The 12,129-nt window shown below is 42.3% G+C and overlaps 1 protein-coding gene across 1 annotated transcript; it reads left to right on the forward strand.

Moving 5' to 3' along the window:
- The first annotated feature begins 658 nt into the window (after positions 1-658).
- Positions 659-4,936, forward strand: LOC311069884 (uncharacterized protein). Its single transcript, XM_084093417.1, has 2 exons — positions 659-1,099; positions 1,428-4,936. The coding sequence occupies exon 2, from the start codon at positions 2,419-2,421 to the stop codon at positions 3,946-3,948; it is 1,530 nt and encodes a 509-aa protein (XP_083949543.1). The 5' UTR covers positions 659-1,099; positions 1,428-2,418; the 3' UTR covers positions 3,949-4,936.
- The last annotated feature ends 7,193 nt before the right edge of the window (positions 4,937-12,129 follow it).

Genomic DNA, 12,129 nt, shown 5'->3' on the forward strand with positions numbered 1-12,129 from the left:
GAGATGGTCTCATTACTGGGAGATACCAGGATCCGTGGCTCTAGTGGTACACCATATTGGACATTATCGAGTGCACTCATTCTATCCCACAATGCACCGCAATAACGTGAATTTAAAAAAAAAATGAATTCCTGCATCTGAACAGAAGATGGCGCCACAGCCGAATCATCCATCCATCCATTTTCCGAACCGCAGAAGATTAGCCGATAGGCTTTTGATTTATTAAAAGCTATTTCCTCACTAAAGTGGTTAATTCAGTGTTATGAAGCCTCTCCTCCATTGATATCAATTAAGAAAATGGCCTCTGGTCTCCTTCCCAGCGTAGCACAGCGTTAGCTAGCGTTACACCTAAGGTTGCAGGTTTGCCAAAACCACTAACCCTAACTTTACAATAAGTATAAGCTCCTGCATAATGAATACCCAACCCCACCACTAAACCTGACCTTAATGCTGCTGTAATCTCCACGCTAACGGCCGGTCTGAGACTGCTGGTCTGGCGCTGCTGTGGCATTTGGCTCTGCGCTGGGCTAGTATTCACCTTATTCTGCGCCCGTTCTATTTCCCATGATTCATAGCGGGTTCAACTGACTAAACGGTTTTCTACTTCCGTTTGAAGTGTTTGTTTACATAGGATGCTATTACAAGCGTAAATGTAACCCAGGCTCCTAGTAAACAAATAAGTATGAGTTAATCGAAAAAGAACAGCTGAAAAAAAGAGAAAAAGACTGTTCTAGACTGAAAAGAGAATCACCCAATCACACATTGCGCTGCAGTGACTGACATTTCTGTGAGCCAATGGCAGCAGCGCATCAGGTTGCGCAAGTCCCTCTTTGAATGCGAGCGGCAGATGAGAGAAAGCAAGTCAGAGAACGCAGCTGTGCAGAGTAATCTCCAGAAATTTCCCGCGTTTGAGCTAAAAGATTCAGAGTGAAAAGAGACCAGATAAAATAAAGTTGAATATTTGAATGAAACGTTGATAAGCTGTCATCGGAGCGAGAAGAGGACGAGTCAAAGAAATAGTGACTGATGCAGACCAACGTAACTTTAAAGTGCTGCGTATTAACTTCCCTGCTTGAATATAGACTATTTTCTTGCCTTGGTGAGTCCTATTTCAAATATAAACTTGATAATATACAAGAAAAAAATGTTGCAGATTTTTCAGCGAACTTATATGAGGTTGATATTAACTTGATATTAGTATGTGCGTGCATAACGATCTAGCCAGCTAGTCTGCACGTGGGCTAAAGCTAGTCAAATGTGAAAAAAAAAGCTAGCTAGTCAATGAAATATGACGCAGATTCATGTTTAATTGTCAACGTGTTTAATAAGTTGAAATATTGAGTTAATTTGTGCTTTATTGTACATGTGAATTGTTCATGAGACTGAATTGAGTATTAATTATTGGTTCTGCCTTGTGTTTTTACAAGGCTGGGTTTTTTGTGAGATTGTGATTCACCATCAGAAGTTTTCCTGTTCCATATCGGACACACGAGACGCAATAAGCGTATAAACACGGCGAGCCATCCACGAACTCGATTCCCTTGTTGAACTGTGCTCATCATCTCTGGTAGGAGAATTCCTTTCTTTTTGTTTCGTTGCTCTTGGACAAAAAGAGCTTGGACTCATTGCGAACTGTTTTTTATTATTTTTCTCCTCTCCATCTTCATCCAAAAGACATTGACTTTGAACTGAACTGTCCTAAACGAACGAACATTTTCTTGAACTGAGTCAATTGATTCTGTTCGTCTGAGTCGATTCCACCAATTGAATCTTGAGCATTTGATTCACAACCTGAAAAGAATACCAGTTTTGAGGGAAAAAGTGTTTATTTGAATTTGAAAAGTGAAATTGAGAATTCATTCTGTACACTGAATCAAATTGACTGTTTATACGATTTCTGAGTATTCAAGTGAATGCATTATTTTGTTTGAGAATATTGCTTACTGTTTCCTTGAAGTATTGAATTTTTCCAATTATTTTTATTTTATTTTTATTTTATTTTATTGTACAAAGAGAATAATCTGATTTACATCTGAGTCGAGCTGTTAAGGTTGCTCATTCTAGTACTTACAAACGAGTGTGGAGAACAAATATTGTCACTTATTGTTCATTGCTAATTAGTTGATTACATTGTGATTTGCATATTTCAAATAACAAAAAGAAAAAAGATCATTTTACTTTAATATAAAACCTCACTTGAATCATAAAAAAAGACTCTGTCGATAATTCACCACCACTGTGCTGCCTTCCTCTCTCCAGTAGTCGCACCTATCTTCTGATCCTTTGGCCCATAGTGAAATACTCACCAGCTTGACACGCGCCACGCTACAATTTGGCGAGCCAGCCAGGAGACCGGGCGCAGCAGCGACTGAGGTGAATAGTCATTGAGATAAGCACGTGCAGAGAACCTGACAAAAAATGGATGTTGTGGAGCTAGAGAACGTTAATGTGCAAAATGCAGTAATTGTCAGTGGCTTAACTCTGACTGAACTGGATCAAGTCCTAGAGACATACCTTTTGAGGTTCGGCTCTATAAGATGCAACTTGCTAATTGACAATCCATCCTCTGAGTTTCATCGAAATGCAGTAGTTGAGTTCTTGCACAATTCTGCCATGTGCAACCTCGGGCCCCAGCTGCCGCTGAATATAGTAAGTCCCACTGATCCAGACACTGTGTTTCATGTGCGCACACTGGGTAGTGTTTACACCCCCACTGCCTGTAGCACCGCAGAGTACTTGAAGAAATTGCAAGCAATAGCCAGTGCCAATGGAGAATCCCTACAATGTGTACTTGAACGGGAGTTGACAAGAGTGAAAGCTAATGAGTCACCTCAAACAGAGTCTGGGCTAGAGCATCGCCCTTTAGAGTCAAATCTCCCGACATGTGCGACCAGCACTCCCCAGCGGTCAGAAAGGTGTCAGTCACCATCTGTGCTGAGAACAGAACCCAAAAACCCAGTCAAGGAAAGCATAGACACTGCGTCGCATCCCAGTTCAAACGACCCTGATGTCAGTTCTGCTGAGACAATATCCTTGAAATTTCCCATGACTGCTGTGCACCCCCCAGGTATCCAGAGAGTAGTAATGGAACATGTTGTGAGGACGAGCGATCCAATATCCCCCCACAATACTTCATTCCGCCTGAAAGCTTTCTCTGGAAGGACCCCTCGTCCAAACAATGAGCCTGATTTCGACACCTGGCGGGCAAGTGTAGATCACCTGTTGAATGATCCATCCCTTCCTGAATCATACAAGACACGCAAAATTCTTGACAGCCTGTTACCGCCTGCTTCAGACATAATCAAGCATGTGAACCCGAACGCTCCATCGTCAGAGTGTCTTAGGCTGCTGGAGTCCGTCTATGGGTCGGTGGAGGACGGAGACGAATTATTAGCCAAGTTCATAAGCACCCTGCAGAATCCTGGCGAAAAGTCGTCCGCCTACCTTCACAGATTGCATGTAATTCTGAGTGCTGCCATCAGACGGAGCGGAGTTGCAGAGAGTGAACGAGACCGTTGCCTGTTGAGGCAGTTCTGCCGTGGCTGTTGGGACAATGCCCTGATAGCTGATCTGCAGCTCGAAAAGAGAAAAGCAGACCCACCTCCTTTTGCTGAATTAGCCATTCTCATCCGTACAGCGGAAGATAAGCAAACATCAAAGGAAGAGAGAATGAGAAAGCATTTGGGTATCAACAAGCACCCATCGGCTCCCCTTAAGCTGCGAACAGTAGCACACCAACAGTCTGCTTATTCTTGTGGTGCATTGGAGGACACTACTGATTCTTCGGCCCTCACCACTCCCAATCAGAAAATCTCTAAACAGAAGAGTAAAGAGCAATGCCCTGAAATGCTTGAAGTTGGTGCTCTAAAGAAGGAGATTGCTGCTCTCCAAAGCCAGGTTGCGGCCATCAGAACAGCTGCTAATCAGGAAGTGAAAGAACGTAAGTAAGAGTAAGTGAACTTCAGGAGTTGAAAGGACAGATAGCGGAGCTGAAAATCCAAGTCGCTACCTCAGATGCACAGAGAAACCGATCTGAGAGATCCCCTCATCTGAGAGACCATCAGAGTAGATCCAGTGTCAGAAAAGTCGACGGAGATGGTATTGGGAGGCCAAAGTATGCAGGAGCGAGCACCAACCGGCCCCGTCCATGGTATTGCTTTCGCTGTGGAGAAGACGGTCACTTAGCAGTCAGCTGTGAAAATCCCCCGAATCCATCTAAAGTTGAAGAGAAAAGACGTAAATTGAGAGAAAGACAAGCTGAGTGGGACCTCCAAAATGGAACCACCACAGTGCCTTTAAATTAAAGTCGGTCTCTGTCGCAGGGCTGACGGGGACTGAGAAAAACAAACAATGCCCTAAGCATCAACGAGTGTTTAACAAGCAGGCCGACAGCAGAAGCTCCTTGAAGTTACCAGCTGGACTGGTAGGAATGAAATGCACTGCACAAATTAAAGTTGAAGGGAAAGAAGTGAACTGTCTGCTAGACACAGGATCACAGGTTACGACGATACCTCTGTCTTTCTACAAAAGTCACCTAACACAGCATTCCATGCAACCGTTGAACCACCTGTTAGAAGTTGAAGGAGCAAATGGACAGGCCGTTCCCTATCTAGGATATGTTGAATTGACTCTCAAGTTTCCTCAGGAATTCCTAGGAGTTGAAGCTGAAGTTCCAACATTGGCCCTAGTGGTTCCAGACCTGACTCATGCACCCCAAATCCTCATTGGCACCAACACGTTGGACGTCCTGTATGCTGATCATACACAAGCGACCATGCCCCAAGTTAAGTCGTATTACCATGGGTATCGAGCTGTCATAAGAGTTCTTGAAGCAAGACGACAACGAGCGAGTACAAGTGTCTTGGGCCAAGTAAAAGTGAAGGGAGATACGCCTGAAGTTATAACAGCTGGAAGCACTGTAGTCCTCGAAGGCTGTGTCAACATCATTGGGCTGCTGTCAGAGACTTGGGTGGCAGTGGAACCATCAAAATCATCCTTTTTGCCTGGCGGACTGCTAGTGGCTAATAGTCTGCACTCCTTACCGCCAAAGCGCAATGTCCAGATACCAGTAGTGCTGAAGAACGAAACACAGACTGATTTAATAATCCCTCCAAGAGCAGTACTGGCTGAAATACATGCCATCCAGAATGTGATTGAAGGAAAACAGCCCATGAGTATCCCAGAGTGCAAAGCAGCGAATCCTTCACAAGTCATTGTTCCTGACTTCGGTGACTCTCCCTTGTCATGTGAATGGAAGGACCGGATAACGGATCTAGTGAACTCCATGCCAGATGTTTTTGCACTGCAAGAGTTAGATTACGGCCACACTGATAAGGTGAAACACCGTATCAATCTTAATGACAACACACCCTTCAAGCAGCGTGCTAGGCCTATCCACCCGCAAGATGTGGATGCAGTAAGAAGACATCTCAAAGAGCTCCTCGATGCCGGTGTCATAAGACAATCTGAATCCCCATTCGCTTCCCCCATAGTAGTTGTAAGGAAGAAAAACAATGATGTGCGCTTGTGTATTGACTTCAGAAAGTTGAATTCCCAAACCATAAAGGATGCATATGCTCTGCCAAATCTGGAGGAAGCCTTTTCTGTTCTAACTGGATCCAAGTGGTTTTCAGTTCTTGACTTAAAATCTGGTTTCTACCAAATTGAGATGGAAGAGGCTGACAAACAGAAAACAGCGTTCGTATGCCCATTGGGATTCTGGGAGTTCAACCGAATGCCCCAAGGGATCACAAATGCACCAAGCACATTCCAACGGCTCATGGAACGGTGCATGGGGGATCTTAATAGAAGAGAAGTATTGGTCTTTATTGATGACCTTATAGTCTTTTCTAAGACTCTTGAAGAACATGAAGCCAGACTCCTTCAAGTTCTAGAACGGCTGAGAGATTACGGACTGAAGCTTTCTCCTAAAAAGTGCAAGTTCTTCCAAACGTCAGTCCGATATCTGGGCCACATAGTGTCAAAGAATGGTGTCGAAACAGATCCATCCAAAATTGAAGCCCTCAAGACCTGGCCAAGGCCTGGAAACCTGAAAGAGCTCAAGTCTTTTCTCGGATTCGCTGGATACTACAGAAGGTTTGTCCAAGACTTTTCCAAGATAACAAGACCTCTCAACGACCTTACTGTTGGTTACCCCCCTCTGTAGAAAAACCAGAAACGAAGCCCAAAGGAAAGAACACAGTACCGAGATCCTAAAGAGCAATTTGGAGAACGATGGACTCAGGAATGTCAAAGTGCCTTCAACACTATCATGGAGAAGTTGACCTCAGCTCCAGTCCTCGGATTTGCAGATCCCAGCCTTCCCTATGTCCTGACTACGGATGCGAGCACCACTGGACTTGGAGCCACCCTTTATCAAGAACAAGAAGGACGAATGAGAGTAATCGCCTTCGCCAGCAGAGGCTTAACCAAGAGTGAAACGAGATATCCAGCACACAAACTAGAGTTCCTCGCGCTCAAGTGGGCAGTTACAACCAAATTCAGTGATTATCTGTATGGAGGAGAGTTCACTGTGATAACGGACAGCAACCCACTCACCTACATTCTGACATCTGCTAAGCTTGACGCGACAAGCTATAGGTGGCTGTCCAGCCTGTCGACGTTCAACTTCAAGATTCAATATCGTGCAGGAAAGTTGAACCAAGATGCAGATGGACTCTCAAGACGTCCACATGACAGACCTCTGGATGACTTTGTCTCTCAAAAAGAGTGTGAAAGAATCAAGCAATTCACCCTTCACCATTTAGCAGAATCCGACCAACCAACAATTCTGCCAGCAGCGGTGAAAGCTCTCTGCGAAAGACACCAAGTGTATCAGAGGGTTACTGATCCTGACATGTCGTACTTCCAACCTACTGTGTTTGAGTCACTGTCTCTCTGCGTTGGTGCAATACCTCAAGAGTTCCAGCAAGAAGCCGCTCATGGTCTTCCAGTTCTCCCCCAAATGTCTGAAGAGGAGCTAAGAGAACACCAAAGAGCTGATCCAGAACTCAAAGTTGTTATCAAGTATCTTGAGTCTGGTAAGAAACCAGTTGGAAAAGTAGAACCTGCGGAAGTATCTTTATGGCTAAGAGAGTGGGGCAGATTCGAATTCAAGAACGAAATGTTGTTTAGAAGGAGGCAGGACAGAGGAAGTGTGCTGTATCAGTTGGCATTACCAGTGAATCTCCGAGAGATGGTGCTAACGAGCTTGCACAATGACATGGGTCATCTAGGGATAGAGAGAACCCTGGACCTCGCTAGATCCCGATTCTACTGGCCAAGGATGGCGACCACTGTGGAAGCAAAAATAAAGACCTGTGAGCGCTGTGTGAGGCGGAAGACTCCTCCTGAGCGAGCTGCACCCCTGGTGAATAAAGTGACAAGCAGACCTCTTGAGTTAGTCTGCATGGACTTTCTGTCACTTGAACCTGATCGAAGTGGTACAAAAGATATTCTAGTGATCACCGATCATTTCACCAGATATGCTGTAGCAATACCCACCAGAAACCAGAAAGCTGAAACTGTGGCCAAATGCCTGTGGGATGACTTCCTAGTCCATTATGGATTCCCAGAGAAACTCCACAGTGATCAAGGGCCTGACTTCGAGTCAAAACTCATTAAGGAGCTGTGCACCATAGCAGGAATACGTAAAGTGAGAACGACACCATATCACCCTCGTGGAAACCCTGTGGAGCGTTTCAACAGGACTCTGCTTCAGATGTTGGGCACCCTGGATGATAAAGGAAAGACCTGCTGGAAAAGTTTTGTAAAACCATTGGTCCATGCATACAACTGTACTCGTAATGACTCAACTGGGATCTCACCATACGAGTTAATGTTCGGGAGGCAACCCCGGCTACCAGTCGATCTGGCCTTTGGATTACCTGCTGAAAAGTCATACCAGTCTCACTCAAGTTATGTAAGGAATTTGAAGGATCGACTGAAGGAGAGCTACAGGGTAGCAAGAGAGAATGCTGCAAAAGTAGCTGTGCGCAATAAGCGGAGGTTTGATGAGAGAGTGGTTGCTTCATTCCTTGAGGTTGACGATCGAGTTCTGGTGAGGAATGTCAGACTAAGAGGAAAGAATAAGTTGGCAGATAAGTGGGAGAAAGGAGTTTACGTCGTGATCAAGAAAGCTGGCGACTTACCAGTCTATACTGTTCAACCTGAAGGCAAGGATGGGCCGCTCCGCACACTCCATCGCGATCTGCTACTACCCTGTGGATTTCTGCAAGAGGAAGACAAAACTGAGTCAGTAAGACAGAAGAAACCCTGCAGGCCCAGAACACGAACAAACACTGGTTCAAGAGAGTCTGAAAGTGAATTCCAGAATTCAGAATCTGAAGATGACTTTGCAAGTTACATACCTGGATACTTGACAAGCATTGAGAGCACAATTCTTTCCAACCATAGACCTGAGGATCAAAAACTGGGGTTACGTCAGAAGTTTCTCCTGAAGCAAGAACTGTGATTAGTACAAGCACTGAACATCCTACTTCAATGAAAGCACAAGAGAACTTACCTGAATTATCTGATCCTGGTGATGTAGATGAGAGTCTGCTTGATGAACATGAAAAAGGAAACCCACAAATGATGGATCCTACAGGAATGGATATGAGTAACACACAAGTGGAAGATGAACAGCAGAGGAAGGAGTTGGATGAACCCTCGCCTAGGGTCTCCAGTAAAGTGGATGAAAGGAATAGTGTCTTGTCACAGGATGGAAATGTCAATTCAAGGAGTCCCCAGGATAACTCAAAGGATACTGGCCAAAGCCAGGAAGATGCACCTAGACGCTCACAGAGAAACCACGAACCGCCAAAAAGATTGCATTACCCTAAGTTGGGAAATCCTCTTTCTCTGGTTGTACAGTCATTGCTGCAAGGGCTCAGCACAGCCTTTACCATATCATTGGATGAGCCTGATTCTCTTGGAGATACCCCTCTAGGAATGTATGGTGGATATCCTTCTGCAGTGACTTTGCAGCCTAAAGGATGCAGCGGGACCTGCATATCTTCTAAGCGGGGAGAGTGTAACCCAGGCTCCTAGTAAACAAATAAGTATGAGTTAATCGAAAAAGAACAGCTGAAAAAAAGAGAAAAAGACTGTTCTAGACTGAAAAGAGAATCACCCAATCACACATTGCGCTGCAGTGACTGACATTTCTGTGAGCCAATGGCAGCAGCGCATCAGGTTGCGCAAGTCCCTCTTTGAATGCGAGCGGCAGATGAGAGAAAGCAAGTCAGAGAACGCAGCTGTGCAGAGTAATCTCCAGAAATTTCCCGCGTTTGAGCTAAAAGATTCAGAGTGAAAAGAGACCAGATAAAATAAAGTTGAATATTTGAATGAAACGTTGATAAGCTGTCATCGGAGCGAGAAGAGGACGAGTCAAAGAAATAGTGACTGATGCAGACCAACGTAACTTTAAAGTGCTGCGTATTAACTTCCCTGCTTGAATATAGACTATTTTCTTGCCTTGGTGAGTCCTATTTCAAATATAAACTTGATAATATACAAGAAAAAAATGTTGCAGATTTTTCAGCGAACTTATATGAGGTTGATATTAACTTGATATTAGTATGTGCGTGCATAACGATCTAGCCAGCTAGTCTGCACGTGGGCTAAAGCTAGTCAAATGTGAAAAAAAAAGCTAGCTAGTCAATGAAATATGACGCAGATTCATGTTTAATTGTCAACGTGTTTAATAAGTTGAAATATTGAGTTAATTTGTGCTTTATTGTACATGTGAATTGTTCATGAGACTGAATTGAGTATTAATTATTGGTTCTGCCTTGTGTTTTTACAAGGCTGGGTTTTTTGTGAGATTGTGATTCACCATCAGAAGTTTTCCTGTTCCATATCGGACACACGAGACGCAATAAGCGTATAAACACGGCGAGCCATCCACGAACTCGATTCCCTTGTTGAACTGTGCTCATCATCTCTGGTAGGAGAATTCCTTTCTTTTTGTTTCGTTGCTCTTGGACAAAAAGAGCTTGGACTCATTGCGAACTGTTTTTTATTATTTTTCTCCTCTCCATCTTCATCCAAAAGACATTGACTTTGAACTGAACTGTCCTAAACGAACGAACATTTTCTTGAACTGAGTCAATTGATTCTGTTCGTCTGAGTCGATTCCACCAATTGAATCTTGAGTATTTGATTCACAACCTGAAAAGAATACCAGTTTTGAGGGAAAAAGTGTTTATTTGAATTTGAAAAGTGAAATTGAGAATTCATTCTGTACACTGAATCAAATTGACTGTTTATACGATTTCTGAGTATTCAAGTGAATGCATTATTTTGTTTGAGAATATTGCTTACTGTTTCCTTGAAGTATTGAATTTTTCCAATTATTTTTATTTTATTTTTATTTTATTTTATTGTACAAAGAGAATAATCTGATTTACATCTGAGTCGAGCTGTTAAGGTTGCTCATTCTAGTACTTACAAACGAGTGTGGAGAACAAATATTGTCACTTATTGTTCATTGCTAATTAGTTGATTACATTGTGATTTGCATATTTCAAATAACAAAAAGAAAAAAGATCATTTTACTTTAATATAAAACCTCACTTGAATCATAAAAAAAGACTCTGTCGATAATTCACCACCACTGTGCTGCCTTCCTCTCTCCAGTAGTCGCACCTATCTTCTGATCCTTTGGCCCATAGTGAAATACTCACCAGCTTGACACGCGCCACGCTACATAAAGGCTACGGTGATCGTTTGTAGTTATTAAAGTAGTAGACAATTGAATTTGTTGGTCAGCGACTGAAACTGCAGAACAGATACATAAGCATAATGAGTTCATAGAAAATATCGCTCAGAAACATTTTTATTCAAATCACAAAACAACTGTTAAGTGCTGCTGCTGCTGTTAACAGTATGAAAACTCATTTTTTTACACAATCAATTACATACATTTAAAAATGCTGAGCATAAGTATTGTTGTACATAAGTGAATATTTACAAATACAGAATGTTGTTCATATAAAATTGTACAATTTGTTGTTAATGCAAATCTGATAAAATCTATTGTACACAAACTCAAAGAATAACAAAAAAATTAATACAAAGAGTAAATATAAACAGTAAGAAATGACAAAAAGCAGCGAGTGTCAATATGAAATATACAGGAGCAATTTATGTAGATGTGTAAAGGGAGTGTGTTTTCAGTGGATGCTTCAGTTTTAACAGCTAACAGTTAACCACTCTAAACATTTACTCTCTGGCATTGAATGTATCTGATAAGGAACCGGACATGGGCATTCTCTCCTTCTTATCTTATGCTCGAAACACTCAGTTTCTAAAAAGTTTGAAATCTTCTTTGAATTGTTAAAACAACCAACAACAGCACATGTGTGTGGAGCCTGAACTCATTCTCTCGCTGCTAGTACAGGTCGAGAGCTACGAACCGGAAGTAGGCAACCGGAGTCGTCGTCATGGCAGCGCGCATTGTTTAGAGCAGAATAAGGTGTGAGCGCATCACTAATAAAACTGATCTCTTAAAGGGAAAGTCACAGGAACACCAAAGACAGAAAAACAGAAGCTGATAATATTGTATATATATATCAGAAGTCAGAATATATATATATATATATATATATATATATATATATATATATATATATATATAATATAATATATGTGTGTGTGTGCATGTGTGTGTATTTTGTACATTTTAAATCACAATTTTAACCAGAAAAATCTAAAATGTATTCCCAAAATCGTGCCGCCCTATAGTTTCTCTTGATATCAGCATGTTCACAGTTGTTTAATTTTATTTATTTTTTACAGGGACCAGATGCCACTGATGAGTCCTGCTGACTTCAACATTCACATGAGTCTCTGTACATGACCATGGTGAAATGAATAATCAAACACCATGGAAATGACAGGTATGTACTATGTTTCATGAATGGCACAAAGGTGTGTGACTGTTCAAGTCTCTGTCTTTAGATCAGTGTGTTAAATAATGTGATTTTTTTGTCCTTTGTTGTATATCTTTGGATTATGTTGTGTTGTAAATAAATCCAAACAATCAAAAAGCCATTCTTTTATAAGGACAATACCAGAGAGAAATCAGGAAATGACAGTTTCATGTCTTCCCTACTCCTAACAATC

This window comes from Abramis brama, assembly GCF_963993115.1.
Source record: "Abramis brama genome assembly, chromosome: 2".
Taxonomy (NCBI): domain Eukaryota; kingdom Metazoa; phylum Chordata; class Actinopteri; order Cypriniformes; family Leuciscidae; genus Abramis; species Abramis brama.

Excerpts from the sequence above, each read along its gene's own strand:
- LOC311069884 (XM_084093417.1), top strand. The coding sequence starts at position 2,419 with ATGGATGTTGTGGAGCTAGAGAACGTTAATGTGCAAAATGCAGTAATT.